General features: G+C 39.7%; 1 protein-coding gene across 1 annotated transcript in view; it reads right to left on the bottom strand.

Moving 5' to 3' along the window:
• pde1a (phosphodiesterase 1A, calmodulin-dependent) overlaps positions 1 to 18623 on the bottom strand; it is a 477849-nt gene that overhangs the window by 11191 nt on the left and 448035 nt on the right. Inside the window, exons 17-18 of the mRNA XM_048599192.1 lie at positions 13595 to 13882; positions 349 to 480 (exon numbers count right to left, since the gene is read on the bottom strand). Coding sequence (XP_048455149.1) covers positions 392 to 480; positions 13595 to 13882 — 377 coding nt within the window. The 3' untranslated portion in view covers positions 349 to 391. The remainder of the gene's footprint in view (positions 1 to 348; positions 481 to 13594; positions 13883 to 18623) is intronic.

The raw sequence follows: 18623 nt of genomic DNA, 5'->3' as shown, positions 1-18623 counted from the left end.
GCTAAACTGGTGTAATAGTTTACAGAACAACTCAACTTTACAAATATGGAGGAATCACAAAATTCACCGCACCAAACCTAACAAGTCTGCATGCAAACAGACTTGGGACTCAGCTTACAATCGAATCAAGAGTAGATACTCGAACTATTGGAGAAAAACAATCACTGCTTGGAGTTACATACATCAGAGTTCTGAAGCAAGAGGATAGCAAAGGGACACCTGTGTGAATTAATTCTTCACACATGATTGCAAGAGTCATATTACACTTTTTCCATTCAGGCTTCAGTTGTTCAGTTGCAACCCAAATAAGTCTAACCAAGTTTACATGAAAATAAATGTCATCATCACCTCAGTATCCATGTAGGGCTGTATCCTCGGAAGTTTTTCTGAACTAGTTGTGTATAAAAGCAGCCTTTTGCTCCAGTAAACCTTTGCTATTTTTCATTGAATCTTCTGAGTCCTTAAAGTGTTCCGTCTCCCCTGAAAGTAACAGTTCAAGTTCAGACTAAGTGCTCTTACAAAAACATGCATGTTACACAAGAGACGGATAGAAGGTTTCTAAATGTTAGTGGCAGTACTTCAATAAAAGTCTCTACTATTATTCTCTTCCTGAGAAATTAGCCTCGGCATTGGATACTATGCTTCATTCAATTCTGTTCTGCCAGTCACAAAAAAAATTTCTTCTTTTGTAGCACAGGCAATTAGTGCTTACTCTGTCCACTGCTGGCCTAAAATTACAATTGAGTTTCATCCATCATAGGTTGCTGATTAACGTTTTAAATGAGTCAAATGCCTGACTCAGGCAGGCATGTCAGCAGCTCAGTGTTACACACATAGGCAACAATCCCTGTGATAATGGATCAAAAAGTCATTTCCTAATACTGTCACATACTACTTTCCTGTTTCGATTGGGTGTGAGACTTTAAAATCTACCTATATACTCAAACCAATTGTTTCTTATCTATACACTTGCTGTCCAATTTCCTGGAAGAATGAAAGAATGACACTTTGATTGGCATTCTAGAAATTGTGTGACCCCTCCGTGATCTCAGTGCAGTCGGAAAAGTTGTTTGTCCTGAAAATATGGCCACTTAATCATTTCCGGAGTATACATGGGAGTTGCGTATGTCCATGTCATAGAATCCATATCATAATGGACTCCTAAGGAACTGCCTAGCAAATTTAAGTCTCCATCAGGTAATTCCTTTACTCCTGGAACCCTTTGAAAGTATTCATTTAAATTGCAGAACTCGTTGCAGTAAGTAGCAACTCAGGAAAAACTTGATAATTAAAAACCTGATACAGCCTTCTGAGTAACTATTAAACCGAACCCAACTTACAACATTCATCTACAACTACACCTCTTTCAGACTCCTTACACCTCTAAATCCTTACATGACAGTTCCCTCTTCAACCCAGACCTGAAACACCCCTTTGCCTGTGATTTAACACTACCTTCCCACACCCTAAACCCCAATCCTACAGCCAGGACTAACTTCCACCCTCGGGTCATGAAATTCCCTCCCAATGCCCCCTATGGCACCTGAAACTGTCTCTCCCCCTCCCATTGCTGAAGCCTGCCCACACAATTCCATCCCTCCCCGGGATCCGATCCCCACTCCCATCTCCAGGGACTTGACAATACCCTTCTTCCCCAAGGATCCTAACCCACCCTCTCCCTTGGGCACTCGATACCCTTTCCCACACTTACCCAGACCCTGACACGTTACCCACTTGGCACTTGTGCACTCTAGCCTCCTGGAAAACTGACTTTCTGCTTACCTTAGGTACTTACCTTTTCTGAGGAGCTGTCAAAATGGCTGTCTGTGACACAGGACCTTTCAATTTGAGAATATGACAAATGCCGTTGTGAAAAAGGGTACATTGTTTGCTTTCCCCCTGACTATACAGCACTAAGTGGGATTTAAAGTATGGCTCTGCATTTCTGAAGGAAGCTCCTCACAAAAATATGCAGTTCTTTCTTAACATTAGTAAGAAAGGAATGTAGTGGCAATCTTGCCAATCCTCTGGAAAATCCAACCCACTATTAAGTGCCTGTCTTGATAGAAGACATTCACTTTACATCCGGGCACAACCATTGACATCAAGGATTGACCGTAGAGAAACCAAATGTTCCAGAGAAACAGTGGAAATGAAAATCGGGTGGATTATACACCAGGAGGTCCAATTATAATTCTGAAAAGTGACGGCACGTACAGATGTTAAGATGTAAAGTTCCCAGATGTTGGAAGTTCATCCAGCCTGAGTGAGCTGCAGTTATCTACGGCAGCAGAAGTGGTGCTACATTAGGCTTCGGTTAGGGCAGGACAAATAATTGCTCCTGTTGTATGACCAATCCACACCACTGCTCATCATATTGCTTGCCATGAGGTATATTTATTGCCACAATACTCTTTCAGTGGAGGAATCTACAGGTCCTACTTGGTCTAGTGTAATAGAGGAAAATCACTTGGTAGTCTAATGAGAAAAGACTATTGGCTTAAACAAGATGTAGTTTATTGTATGACAGCAACGACATATAAGTTACATTAATGTGATGGATATTGTTATAGAGACTATGAAGAAGACCCAGATCGTGGGTTTCACTTCTTTGAGATCCTAAGCTGTCCTCCTACCAAGACCATATTACATCATCACAGTGGGTGGTGCTTAAGGCACTCCTCAGCATTAACCTTTTGAGATCCTTACACAACAGCTCCTACCTTAAGAAGTTTGGCAAGCCTTGCTGAGTGACACAAACAAGTTTTAATTCAACTGCAACATACCGTTGCTGCAACAGCACTCACTGTTCGGTTTATGCTCAGAAAGAGCTTCACCAGTGAGTGTTGACAGAACTTCAGTAATTTACTCCACCATGTAAGGTAAAATGTCAGAAATAATACAGGAGATATGGACATCATACAGAAAAAAACATAAATACAGCCAGTACTTTATCAGAAATAAAAATATTTAACTGAAGTAGACATTGTTCTCCAAAACAGTGATTCAAAATTAATCTGCAACTTTTAATGAAATACTTATTCAGTGAACTCTCACCTGATAAGAAAATAAAAGCTCCAGAAAATAGTAGACTGAATGCATACTGAGAACTGCACACTAGTGTATATAGACAACAATTAGAAATGAAGGGAGAGCAACAACAGCAATAGTCTGAATGACCTAATGTGTAAGGGAACAGGGCTAAATCTAATATTCTCCTAAGATCAGCTGCACTGAAACTTCAGATAATTCAACCGGTTGGCAAAAGGAAAAAGAAAGCTCAATCATTTCGAGCACTATGAGACAGCTTATTATGTAGGAACGAAAAATGTATTGGCCAATGCTGAACAACAGACACGGGATTGGATTATGGTACAAAATTAGCCTATGTCTGTTCATTGCAATGCAGATTAAATTCATGCTGCTTGCTGACTGCAGTCAGCATTACACATACTGCTCATTGGTAGCAAACATTATTGACAACTTGCATTTATATACTGCCTTTAATGTAATAAGATGCCCCAACACGCTTCATAGGAGCGAATAAAGCAACATTTGACATCAAATCAAATAGGAAGATATCATACCAAGACTTTGGTCAGAGTATTTCTTTAACACATTTTTACCATGGTTAATATGCTGTTGCTTGAGTCATATATCTATGTGTCTCTGGATATTGGGTGTCTATACATATTCTCTTTCAGCTCGCTCCCTTCCTACTAGGTTACAACTCTCCTGGTATCTAGCAGTCCTAGTTCATCCTCATCCTCGAATAAGACTCTCTCACCCTTTTCAATACTGTGATCTCTTTACTTACATTTATATTTTTACAGATTACAGAATACAGCTCCCTAAGTCATTTTCTATTACATGTTTCTCTCTGCTGTACTGCTTCTGCTGATGTTATATTATACTACAACACCCCTAAGTTTCTTTTACTTGATATATACACCAGCAACTTGCTTTTTTTCAATTATTTACATTGCCATTATTACCATTGACATTATTATTACCATCTCTCCCATACATCTCTCAAAGTCCAAACCATCAGAGGTTGAAACAATTTGGAAGTCTGACTAGTAGCTTCAATTTGCTTTGTTTTGATTTCTACATGAGATTGGTAGTTCTCTAACATTCTGTTGTATCATCCTGTACAGTATTCACTGTGATATGGGCATCTCTGTCCCACATTTGATGGTAGTCATATTTGGTCTCGCTGCTTGGCTCAAGGCAGACCAATTCTTTCTTTTTCCCCTACATGTTCATTCAAGTGTTCTGACTATATATAAGCTTGGTTGATCTGTTTCTCTATCGACTGTTGCTTCTGCTTGTCCATTTTTTAGCCAGACTTTCTGATCTGGTCTCAAACTTAGCAGTACCTTTGCTCTGTGTTTTCGGGTTTACCACATCTTTTGCTAAGGTATTTTTCTTTCTTTCTCCTTGATCTTCTCATAGTCCTCAGATGTTATGTTTAGCCTGAGCTTTCACTTTAATAATGACGTTTTTAATCTTTTTCCCATGAGTAGTTCTGCCATTGTGTAATGGTGTTGACCTGTAGCTTAGCAATGTTAATTCCCAACCTGCGTTCTTGGATATTAACAACTTTACAGTTTTGACCACCCTCTCAGCTTCTCCATTTGACTGAGGATGAAGGATGAGCTTGTTACCTGGGTCATACCTGCTTCTGCAATGAACTTCCTGAGTTCCTCGTTCACAAATTAAGGTCTGTTATCTGGAACCATTTTATCTGAAAAAACTATGTTGCAACACCTCATTTCAGTACTTAGTCACTGACTCTGCTGTAGTTCAATAAAGTCTTGAAACTGAAATCTATCTTGAATAATAGTTGACCAGGACTAAGTATATCTTCCCTTTGAAATTAAATGAAACCATTACTAGAATCACCCATGGCCTTTCTGAAAGTTGTGAAGTCATTACTGACCTCATTGTCACCTAACTGTGGATGGCACATGTGTGACATGGCAAGATTAAGATTTCAATTTCCTTCAAATTGCCTGGCCATCATAGAGGCTGTTGAGCTCTTGCTCTGCATTTTATGATTCCCAAATGTCCACTCTGTAATTGCTTTAGAATTTTGTGCCTCACCTATTGCCAAGTATATGTCCATGAATAGGCCTTTTACAACCGTTAATTTTGATTTTGTTCATGATACCTCTTTACATCTGGATCTGCTGGACAGTATCTGCATCAGCCTTCCTAAGAGAGTAGTCCAACCATAATGCATTGCTCATCAGCTTTCAGAGCTTCATGAATTTCTCTGAGTTTCCCCTCAGTGGCTGGTCGTGATCTAGTAACGGCAATAGAACATGATTCCAAGTTTTCAATGGGGACTAAGTCATTGTTATCAGTTTTATTAACCGTTGTTCCATATTAGTGTTTGGGAACTTTCTCAGTGTAGTAGTGATAGCAATGAAGCAAACAAGGAGAAAACAGCTGATAACAGTGGCAGCACTACACATCATAAAGCTGTCAGAACGGTGTTTGTGAGCAACTTACCTTCAGGAAAGGAACATGTAACTGAGGTTTGTAAGCTCATTTGTAAATGCTGTTACAGCTTAACACAGGAGTAGGGTACTGATATTTGTAAGTTTGTCAATGTTAACATAATTATTTTTTAAAAATATATGAGGGATTGTGGTGTGGAGGTTATATTAATTCTTACTGTAGTAGCTTAGTTCTTAGTAAATTTGAATAATAAACCAATAATGCTGATATGTAAAACTAAGTTGCATCTTACAAGAACTCTTAAGGTTACAGCATTCTTTTACATTCATTTGGAATCTGAAAATGCAATTTACAGTTTTAGGTCATATTTTTGTATCTGTAAGCATGTATTCAATTGAATATTTAAAGCAATAGATACACTGTACTTTCCACACTGAAACCTAGTGGGTGTTGCAAAGGTTCTGATCTGAAGCTAAAGGAAGTTAGTGAACATGCAAGATTATTCACAGACGTCACCACAAAACCACACCACACAATTTGGTACAGTTTGAAACACAAATTGAACAAGTTGCAGGCATTATGAATGTAGCTATCAATCATTCTTAAAACAATGGAAAAGCAGATACTGCCGTCTGCTGTTTTTCCATGTAAAAGAGAAACATTCTGACAAAGTCGAACTCAGTGCATATAAATCAGCTCACTAACACAATAGCTCCTCGTCTCAGAGCAATAGCACACTTTAACTGGAATCCAGAAGAAATTGAAGTAGACTTTCAGGAAAAAATATGATTGGTGATACTGTAATAAAAGTAACAATGTTTGAATGTTTCATTTAATTTTTGTCTCTGTAATAAATCAACTAAACAGGTTGGTTTGTGATTTCTAGCTTGCTCAACTGTACTGCTGGGCAGTCAAAAGTTACAGATGAGGAGCAAGGAGACCACTAGGGGAGCTCTTGCAAAAGCAGAGTTAAAATGTACAGAAATTGAGTCAGTTTGGTTAGGAATGAGCAGTGGCGTGTATTACAAACTCAGCAAAGGAAATCAAACGTTGTTAAGGTGAACACTGAAAATTAATGAACAAAAACAAAGTTGCTGGAAAAGCCCAGCAGGTCTGGCGGCGTCTGTGAAGGGAAAAACAGAGTTAATGTTTCGGGTCCGGTGACCCTTCCTCAGAAAATTAATTATTTTTGAACCATTCCTTTCTAGAAATGATGATTGACTGCACTGTTACTTCAAACTGTTTGAATATTGAACTATGTACTCCATTATTGCCAAAGCTCCTAACATGTTGGTGAGTCAGAACCAGCTGCAACCTATATTTATAACTATTTATGGCACTGGAGAAGGCCTTTCAGAGCCTTTGTTGGATCAATAACACTGTCAATATATCATCTCGTACATTTATCCATTTTCCCCTCAAATAGCATCTGTTACTTCCTCCAAAAGCCGTTTATAAAAATACATTTCTCCTGGTCTCTGTCCTCGCTGCCTTGGTGATAAATTTTAAATTAATAATGTCTTCATCAAGAAGTCACAGTCTTCTGCTGTTCACTCTATCAAATCACTTCAGAAATTTGAAAACACTCATTAACCCTTGTTATTCCAGGAGAAATAGTCCTGGTATCTGCAGTCTTCCCTCACCCTGGTAAATAAACCTGGAATGCTGTCAACGTCTTCAAAGTCCTTCTTATAATGCAGTACCAACACAGAAGTCTAATCGTTGCCCAATCAATATTCATAACCTGCGCCCTGATACACGAAACCTCATTATCTATTGGCCTTTTTATGGCTTTACCTAACTGTACTTCTCTTCAGGGAGAAGCAAAATTCAAAATTTGCCATGGTCCCAGAGGACCATAGCCTGCTTTCTTATTAGAGAGCAATAACTGGTGGTGACTTTAACCTGACAGTTACCGCATCTCAGGCGAACAGGGAGGGTGAGGAGGCAGACCCTGCATGGCAACCTCAGTTGGCATGGAAATTGAACCTAAGCTGTTGGCATCACTCTACATCCCAAACAATTGTCCAGGTAACTGACCCTCATTAATAAATCCCAACTTTCTCTGTTGACCCAAACCTTGAGGAGCTATACATTAAATGTGTTCTCTTATTGTGTCCTTTTTCTGCCAGAATGTATTTATCTCAGAATTATCCAAATTCAACTGGATCTGGCACTTATGTCCATCTATCTAGTAGCCTCCCTAAGACATCCTGAAGTTTTCTTATATTTCTCCTGCTTGTTTACCAAATTTCCTGTTTGAGCAGTGCAAAATTTTGCTCTTTATATCTGAATCACCTGCATATGCCAACAATAAAAATGGATCCATATATTTCTGACCTGAGTACACCATTTCAAATTATTCACTATTACCTATACAAAATCTGTTTAGAGTCATACAGTTGTACAGCACAGAAACAGACTCTTCGGTCCAACCAGTCCATGCCAATCATAATCCCAAACCAAATTAGTCTCACCTGCCTGTGCTTGGCCCACATCCCTCCAAACATTTCCTATTCATGTATTTATTCCAATTTCTTTTAAATATTGTAACTGTACCTGCATCCACCACTTGCTGTGGAAGTTCATTCCACATATGAACCACGCCCTCTGTAAAAAAATTTGTCCCTCATGTCCTTTTTAAATCTTTTTCCTCTCACTTTAAAAACTTGCCCCTTAGTCTTGAAACTCCCTCATCATAGGGAAAAGGTACCTACCATTCGCCTTATCTATACCCTTCATGATTTTATAAACCTTTTCAAAGTCACCGCTCAACCTCCTATGCTACAGCGAAACAAGTCCCAGTCTATCCAGCCTCTTCTTATAACTCAAACCCTCCATTCCTGGCAAAATCCTGGCAAATCTTTTCAGAACCCTCTCCAGCTTAATAATATCCTTCCTATAACAGGGTGACAGGAACTGGGCATGGTACTCCAGAATCGGCCTCACCAACGTCCAGTACGACCTCAACAAGATGTCCCAACTCCTATACTCAAAGGTCTGAGCAATGAAGGCAAGTGTGGTAAACACCTTCTTAACCACCCTGTCTACCTGTGATGACACTTTCAAAGAATTACGTTCCTGAATCCTTAGGTCTCTCTCTTCTACACCACTACCCAAGGCCCTACTTTTAATTGTATAAGTCCTGCCTTTGTTTGTTTTACCAAAATGCAATACCTCACACGTATCCAAATTAAACGCCATCTGCCATGCCTCAGCCCAATGACCCAACTGATCAAGATCTCTTTGTAATCTTAGATAACCTTCGCTGTCCACTATACCACCAATTTTGGTGTCATCTGCAAACTTACTAACCATGCCTTCTGTATTCACATCTCTATCATTCATATAAATGATAAACAAAAGTGGACCCAGCAATGATCCCCATTGTATACCACTGGTAACAGGCCACCAGACCGAAAAACAACCTTCCTTATTTACTATAACTTTTAATTTCAAACAGTCTGTTCATACTCTTATTTTTTTTCTTGCAATATATTCTAAACAAGTGTGTTATGAAACTCCCTGAAATTGCCTCCTGAAAATCCAGACGCAATATAGTTAATATCTTTCCTTTAATCTATCCAATCAGTTGCTTTCTTGAAAAAAATCCATTAAATTTGTCAAATAATAAATGAGTGATGAATGCCTTTGATTAATATAGCATGTTAAATAAACTATGTATGCATCGTTGTTACTTTGTTTTTGACCTGGCGATTTTTTTTTCCATTGGCTTGATTGGGTTTGGCAAATTTACATTTGATATATCTGGCTAAGGGAGATCATTTACTGGGAGCCAGCAACATTAGCAACTTTGGTTCCAGAATATTTCAAATTCTTCCAAATGACTCAGAGAGAGTTAGTGAGTAAACATGCTTTGACAAATGGAACTTGTTTGGGCCATGTGATATCTGGACCTCACACATACAGAGTACCCTGGTGGGCACTGGGGATAGTCCCCTTCTTGATAGAGCATCTCTGGGCCGCTCAGGAAGTGGCTGACAATGAACTGTGACCTACAAAGCAGTGGTAACCTCTAAAATGCCATCTTTGTTGACACCGCAGCAAATGGTTTTACATTTCTGATTGGCTGGAAAAACACAACCAGTTTGTAACATCTGAAAACAAAACTAGAAACCAGAAGATGAGCAAACTTCTTCACAGGGCAAACAAGAGGTAAAAGTCTAAACTCAAGGGTCTGGTAAAGTCATGGGCTGGTAAGCTTCAAATTTATTTTAGAAAACCTGGAAATTGATGAATAAACTACACACACCTTTCAGTTGAAGGGTTGTGCATTGAAGCCCTATACCAGATACCTGAACAGATTATTAAGATTAGCACTTCAGGGAGTGCTGCATTATCAAAGGTCTCTCCTTTCAAATGAGACATAACACTGGGGCTCGACTGCCTCCTGTGGACAGTAACTATCCCAATGGTACTAGGGAAAAATCAAAGGGGGAGTTCCCCATAGTAAAGAAAGAAAATACTGGCAATACTCAGCCGGAGAGAAACACAATTATATTTCGGATTAATGACATTTCACCAGAACGATTCCCAGTTGAACAACATATTATTTATTTATTTCATTCAAACTGTGTACACTAATTGCCCTCAAGAAGGCCATTCTGACTTAGATCTAAATCCCTGACCTTCACTGTCTTTGGGTCAAAGTCCTAAATTTTCATTCCTAAAAGCATTTGGGTGATCTTACGCCCTGAGAGCTGCAGCAGTTCAAGAAGGCAGCTCGACATCACCTTCTCCAGGGCAATTAGGGTTGGGCAATAAATGCTAGCCCAGCCAGCAATGCCCACATTCCAGGGATAAATGAAAAAAAATTACGATCCAAGGTGCGTTGCATTCAATTAAATACTTCCTTTCTGTAGTTATTTGTTATCGTTTAGAAAATGCAGCAGACAATTTGCACACAAGTTCTCAGAAAAAAACAAGTAAATAAGTTACCAAGTCACCTGCTTTAGTTTTTGATTGATGGATAAAGATTGGCCATTGTACCATCTAAATGCTCTGTAACAACTTGCCAAGATTCCTTTGATAGAAAAATAACTTCACCTCTAACAACTAGAAGGGCAAGGGCAGCAGGTGCATTGGAACTTGGACAGTGGGACAGATGCAGACAACCTGCAGATAGTGGACAGGCACTGGAGTGACAAGAAGTGAATTACTTTCTGAAGAATCCCTTGTCTCTAACCTGCTCTTCTCGCCACAATATTTATATGGCTGGACTAGTTCAGTTTCTGGTTGATTTAACCTGCCCTCCCCCTGCTGGGATGTTGATAATGGGGATTCAATGATCCTGATGCCACTGAACTCAAGAAGCACGGTTAGATTCTGTCTTGTTGCAGAGGGTCATTGCCTAGCAATTGTGTGGCATGATTGCTATTTGCTACTTATCAGCCCAAACCTGGATGTTGTCCAGTTCTTGCTGTATGAACACTGATCATTTCAGTATCTGAGGAGTTGCAAGCAGTGCTAAGTATTGCACAATCACTTCTGACTTTACGATGGAAGGAAGATCATTGATGAAGCAGCTGAAGATGGTTGGGGCTAGGACACTATCCTGAGGAATTCCCCCAGAGATGTCCTGGAACTGAGATAATGGGCCTTCAATAGCTGCAAACATCTTCTTTTCAGTTGCGTACCACTTAAACCAATGCACAGTATTCCTTCTGATTTCCACTGGCTTCAGTTTGGCCAGGAGTTTTTGACAACACTCTCAGTAAAATAATGCCTTTATGTTCAAGGCAATCACTCTCGTCTCACAACTAAAATTGCAACAGGTGCTATAGAAATGCAATATATTCTTTCTTTGTCATACAAAGATCAACCCATTTGATAAAGTGTTTTAAAGAGTGCACAATTTGAAAACTGCTACATAAAACATTTTAAGCAAAAGTAAATTATACGTATAATTCTACTAGGATGGTGGAGGGGCCAGTTAAAATCACCCCTGGTTACTTATGCACTTTGAAGCTACTGAGAGCTGCTGGTAACTTTAACCTAATCAACCAAGAAGGCAAGAAGAAGACTTATCCAACACCATAAGTTTCTTTTTTAACATATGCATACGTGGCTTTGGTGAAATCATTTAGACATAGCTTCAATTTTAACTTAATATCAATGCTAAATCCAGAACACAGGCCTTGATCTGTGGTAAATAACACACTTACATGCATGCAATAATATTTAACTGCATCATGTACTGAAAATAATGGATGTCCACAGCAACTCAGTTTTAAAGGGAATACTGATTCACAGCTTGAGTGGAAAATTGCAGATCCACAGGGGCTTGAGGATCCATGGTCAGAAAAGGATAATTCAAACAAAGCTTTTCCTGTCCTTACTGTGCTGACATGTGTTGTATCACCATGTGATGCCAACCACTGCCAATATGTGGTTGGCTAGGTAACTGTCAGAATCCTCACTTTCTAACTGGGTCCACAGGGCTGACTTGTTCTAAAGTGGTAGAGGAGATCCATGAAGCAGTCTAAAAAGAAGGGACTCCTGCTTTAAACAAGATATAATTTATTGCATGATAGCAACTAGTTACAAGTTACATTGGCAAGACAGACGTTGTTACTAAGATTTTTGAGACACCCAGGATAACAGATCTGTCCCCTTCGAGGTCCTAAGATGTTCTGCCTTTCCTTAGCCAAGACTTTGTCCATCATCAGATTGGCTGGATGTGAATGCAGTCTTCAATATTAACTCATTTGCAATTGTTACCTTATATTACAAGATCTCCTGTGCTCCTAGTCCCACAGGTTAGCTCAGACCTTCTCTGATATAGATCTCTCCCCTCCATCCCAATCATAAGCTACCCCCAGGACATCTGTAACTAATCTTGGTGTCACTGGGTACTGTCCAGGCCCTAGGAATTTTCCACCCTTTCCTACTGACATCCTGCATGGAATACGTGGTAAGTGGCTTGTAGGTTTTGAATAGAGTTTAGAAGCTAAATTAGCTCAGGCTTCTTTCTGGAGCACTGAGCGAATTTCTAGCTCACACCACCAGCCATTCATATAAAACTGACCCAAAGTTAAAATTGGACAATGTGTAACTCCATAACAGAGGCAAAGGATATGGATGATGGATAAGGAGTTACAAGCAAAGGGGAAATAGCTAAACTTATTGTCATTGTTCAGAACGGATGCAAAGTGTTGAGAAGAAAGGCATGATATTGTTCTTGAAATCACTTCTTACCATGAATGAAGTAACATGGGAAGCCAATGATGGAAAAGGCATAGGAATAAATTGGACAGTTACAGTGGTGAATCAGAGGGAGGGCAAGATCTCAACCACAGGCAGAATGGAGAAATTCAGCAAAATAATCAGGCAGCTTGATTTTGGTAAATCAAATGCATGTTAAATTGGAGGAAGTACACATAAATCACACAACAGCATTACTTATGGCCCTCGACAATGTTGCAGGAAATTATATGCCATGTTGACTTCCACAATCTTAGTGAACAAATAGCAAATATCATATCAATATTGCCACAGCCGTTCCCAGAAATCGGTTATTTGTTTTCTATGTTGACATACTTAGCACGACATGAATGAAATCATTTCACATATCCTGTTATTTCTGAGAAATGCTGCCTAAATATACATTAATGCACTATCTGATGCAAGAAAATGAAAGGAAAATTAGTAAGTATGCAATTGGATCATGTTTTTAAATATCTTAACTCTATCACCTTTGTAAAAAACCGAAAGAACTGCGGATGCCGGAAATCAGAAACAAAAACAAAAATTGCTGGAAAACCTCAGCAGATCTGGCAGCATCTGTGGAGAGAAGTCAGAATTAACACTTCAGGTCCAGTGACGCTTCCTCTGAACTGAGTTAAGTTCTGAAGAAGGGTCACTGGACCCGAAATGTTTACTCTGATTTCTCTCCACAGATGCTGCCTGATCTGCTGAGTTTTTCCAGCAATTTCTGTTTTTGTTCCATCTCCTTTGTCCTTGCTCTTGTTAAATACTCAACATCAGGGACCAAAGAGAAGATACTGATCCATATTGCTGAGGATACAACCATCTGTAATTCTCCCCTGAAAAGTAACTGATGTATTTCTCCTAAAACATGGCTACCTAATCAGTGAATGGGAGTTACCATTCCATGGTGTTCTCTGTTGAATTAGAGTCTCTGCTCGGTTAGAATCATTTCCCCAAATAGCGGAATCAGAGCTGACAGTGTGAAGATGTTTTTGCAGAGAAGGATTACTGGCAGCTGGCCGGCCTGTTGAATGCTGGTTGACAGGTACCTTAGATGGAGAAGTGTTTTTTTCCAAGAACTGTTCATCATGTTCTTTATTAATCTTATCACCCATTGTTACAAGAGGGTCCTGAATACTATCGTCGTCTGTCTGGTTTTCCTCTGTATTTTGCCTTGTTTTCTCTTCTGTAGCTTGCAAAAATTTTTAAAAAAGGAAAGAAGGGAACATTTATTATAAAATCTAAATCAGCCACTGTTCAAAGCTCTAATGATAAAACAATAGTTTCAGTTGCATTAGTGTCCACCATTATAACCAGTCATTACATTAAACACTTCACTCACCTTACCATGTGTATATGTGTTGTAACAGTTATATTCAGTAAGTACAGAACTCAGACTATGTGCAACTCTGAGATATGTGTCAATATTTAGTCTTTCTACTAAGCATCGAAGCATCTGTATCAAAAGAACGCAGTCTTTATGGTATATGTCACGTGACCTAACATACAGGGATGCACTCAGACCATAACATACTGGCAGTGGTATTTGATCCAAAAAACCACATCAGTTCCCAATAATTTCTGCTCTGTTTTGTTTCTCTGGTGCTCTGAATAATGACCGCTCATTCTTTCAACAAAAGTCTTTTTGTTGCAATTAGTTCATTAAAATCTGGGGCTTAAATTCTAAGATTCTTAAGTATCATAGCCCTGGTTGAGTAGAACAATAAAATCATACAACAGAAGAATAGACTGTCTCCTGTGCATATGAAGGCCATTTTGTCCCATCAAATCTGTACCGACCCTCCGAAGAATCTCGCCCTATCCCCATAACCCTGCATTTCCCACGGCCAATCCACCTAACCTGCACATCGTTGGACTGTGGGAGGAAACCAGAGCACCCGGCAACGATTTCGGTCCATTTGGGAATTGTAAATTCATCAAATAATCTACTTCGGAGAGATGTTAGTTGACATGAAGTTTACAATTTTGGGCAAAAAAAGGAGAAGTTCAAGAAGAAAGGTAGGGGTTTGGGAAAGGGTCCAAAGGTGTGCAGCTTAGGTGGAATGGCCATGCTAAATTGTCCATAGTGTCCAGGGATGTGCGGATTAGGTGGATTAGTCTTGGAAAAATGCGGGATTATGGGGATAGGGTGAGCAGGCTGGGTCTTGGTGGAATGCTTTTCAGACGGTCAAAAGTGCAGACTTGATAGTTTCTTGTAGTACAGTGGTAGTGTCTCTATCTCTGAGTGAGGAGGCCCAGATTCAAGTCCTGCTTGGAGTCATAGAGATGTACCTCCCAGAAACAGACACTCGTCCATGCCGACCAGATATCCTAAATAAATCTAGTCACATTTGCCAGCATTTGGCCCATATTCCTCTAAACCCTTCCTATTCATATATCCATCTAGATGCCTCTTAAATGTTCTAATTGTATCAGCCTCTACCACTCCCTCTGGCAGCTCATTCCATGCACGCACCACCCTCTGCATGAAGAAGTTGCCTCTTAGGTCCCTTTTAAATCTTTCCCCTCTCACCTTAAACCTATGTCCTCTAGTTTTGGACTCCCCCACCCCAGAGAAAAGACTTGTCTATTTACCCTATTCATGCCCCTATAAACCTCTACAAGGTCATCCTTCAGTCTCTGACGCTCCAGGGGAAAATAGCCCCAGCTTATTCAGCCTCTCCCGATAGCTCAAACCCCCCAACTCTGGCAACATCCTTGTAAATCTTTTCTGAGACAAAAAAAAACCTGCAGATGCTGGAATCTAAGATAGACAAACAGGAAGCTGGAAGAACACAGCAAGCCAGGCAACATCTGGAGGAATGTTTTGGGTATTACCCTTCTTCAGGACTGGGAATCTTTTCTAAACCCTTTCCAGTTTCACAACATCCTTCCTATAGCAGGGAGACCAGAATAGCATGCAGTATTCTGAAAGTGGCCTAACCAACGTCCCGTACAGCCACAACATGACCTCCCAACTCCAAGACTCAATGCACTGCCAAATAAAGGCAAGCATACCAAATGCCTTCTTCACTATCCTATCTACCTGCGACTCCACTATGAATCTGCACTCCAAGATCTCTGTGTTCAGCAACACTCCCCAGGGCCTACCATTAAGTGTATAAATCCTGCCCTAACTTGCTTTTCCAAAATGCAACACCTCACATTTATCTAAATTAAACTCCATCTACCACTCCTTGGCCCATTGGCCCATTGTACTCTGAGGTAACCTTCTTCATTGTCCACTACACCTCTAATTTAGCTCCAGAAGTGTGTCATAACATCTCTAAGCATGTCATTAAAAAAAAAAATTGATTTGGCTCTTCCCCTTACCAGGCATTACCTGTAAATTGATTAATTAACAACATGAGTAATTTAGTGTGGGGGCTGAAAAGTCCTATGGGTAATTTGGCGGTCTGCAAAAAGCCTTCAGCTGTGTGTGGTAACCCTTCTGATTATAAAATAAAGCAGCTGGGATCCAGGGGTTCTTGTGGTGCAGTGGTTGTGTCCTTGCCTTTGAGCTAGGAGGTCTGGGCTCTAGTCCCACTTGCTCCAGAGGTGTGTAATAATATCCCCGAACAAATTGATGAGAAAATACAATTAAAAAAAAGGCTGGACTCTTCCACAGAGAGGGACCACATGGTGTCCACCCATCCCCTGGAGCTTTCAGAGAGGTGTGGACCACTGGGGTGGAATGCCTTATCTCATCCTCCAACTCCCTTTTAATTTAATCCACTCTCTCTCTCCCTTTCCTCATTTTCATTGGCAGTGCCTGTAAAATTGAATTAGAAACCCAGGTGAATTGGTGTTAGAAAATTCTGAGGTGTGAGAATGCATCGCTGGATAGAAAAAGAGAAAAAAGCAAAAAAGAAGTAGGTTCTTGGGTTTCCTTGGGGAGTGTCCAGCAACATTCTTGATGTGTTCAGAGGAAGGTGGGCACTGTGGGTGTGGAGTGCATTATTTCTCCCTCCAAATCCATTTTAATTTAAACTCTCTTTCTTGACCCTATAAAAAAATGCTGGGTTCTTCCTCAGTGCAGATTGGCTTCTGGACAGGAAAATGATCCAAAAGGGAAGGGTGGAAAACTGGCGTCTGTGCTAAACTATAGTCTACAATAAAACTCTTTAGACAAAGACTCTTTAGAAATTGCCAGCCTCATGAAGATACTTAATATTGTTCGGTACCTAGCTCTTGTCCTGCCTCCATAAATCCTCAACTCAGTGGGTTGGAGATGGCTTCCCAATTTTTGCAAGTTTGACAGTGCCCATCATTCCTTAATCAGACATAATCCAATGCCCTTAGATCCCACCCCCCCTCCACTTCCCCCTACTCCCACACCAAGTGTCAGCACTGAACATGCACAGCTCAATTACAGTACCGGTTAGTTGCTCGATACAGGAGTCTTCACTTTTCAACGCTACCAAGCATTATCTGGTTGAGATACAGTACAGGTTCCATGCATTGCTTTAGTGTGTCTTCATATTAAACCTGTGGACCAAACTCAGACGCACATGGTTGCAACAATGTGGGAATTATCAATTGTCCATTCAAGTAATCCTATAAACTCTTGGTAGGATTCAGTGAACAATTAGAGTCTGTACTCTTCTTAAGTCTTCCACTGAGACATTTAAATAGCAGCTCTTCCTCCTGAATAGTATACTGCTGACTTTATATAGGTTTTATCTCTTTATTCCATTGGATTGTATCTGATTTTTAAGTCGCTACAAGGGCATGTATTAAACTTGGGAAATGGGAGAATGTCTTGTTATTTGTCTCTCTGAGATCAACCCTCAAACTGACTAGTTAACTTTTTCCCCTAAATATGTCACTGAGTTGAGAATATTTTACAAATCCAATCAATAATCAGCTAAGAGAGTTTCTATGATAGATTGAAATATTCACAAGATGAACCTGGGAAATTGTTGTAAGGGATCAGCTTCTGGGCCATCAGATACAACCAGTTCAGTACTGCAAAAAGACAATCTTTTGCTGTCCATTACTTGTTGCTCAGTTCTCAAAATAGCTGCAGCCTCCTGTAGCTGATCAGGCCAGTATACTCTTGATGGCAGCTCAATAGTTAAATTCCAGGCCAGCTTATCGGTAAATTTTGGTAGCTAATTGTCTGAGACATAACGTCACTAAGTTAAATAATAACCTCACTTACATCATCACACTACCAAAATGTATGATTTCGGTGTTAATCCAGGAAAGCTAAGCAAAACCCTCGAGGCATCAACATTAAACAAGTCAGTCTCTAGGTGAATCACATAAATTAATGTCAAGGGAAGTAAATTCAATCAAAATATCACGATTTAATAAAGCATTGCACAAAAACAATTACAGCAGTGCTCTCAAGATGCTATTTATCTGAAGCAATATGCACATTTCTCCTTTGTATTTAGATCAATCTCTGCTAAGTCCTTGTGATTTCTTCTTAATGATTAACCATCTTCCATTTCCTAACTTTAATATATGTTCTTGTAGTGACTTAAAAATCAAATACAATCCAGTAGCATAAGAATGGTAAAACTTATTTAAAGTCAGCTGTACAATATTCGACAGTTGATAGGAAGAGCTGCTATTTAAATATCTTTTTGGGAAAATTATGTAGAGTACAGACTCTAATAGTTCACTGGCTCCTACCAAGAGTTTACAGGATTACTTGAATGGACAATTGATAATTCCCACATTGTTGCAATCAGATACAGCTGAGTTGGCTTACAGGTAAAATAGCAAGACACAGTAAAACAATGCATGTAACTTGTACTGTATCTCAACTGGATAACGCTCAGTAGCATTGAAAAGTAAAGACTACTTTAAAGAACATCTCAGCTAAGTCAAAGATAATAAGGTGTAGAGCTGGACGAACACAGCAGGCCAGGCGTTTTTTTTTTTTTTTTTTTTTTTTTTTTTTTTTTTTTTTTTTT

The sequence above is a fragment of the Rhincodon typus genome, chromosome 7 (genome assembly GCF_021869965.1).
Source record: "Rhincodon typus isolate 14 chromosome 7, sRhiTyp1.1, whole genome shotgun sequence".
NCBI classification, from domain to species: Eukaryota; Metazoa; Chordata; class Chondrichthyes; order Orectolobiformes; family Rhincodontidae; genus Rhincodon; species Rhincodon typus.
This window is presented reverse-complemented; position numbering and strand designations above follow the sequence as displayed.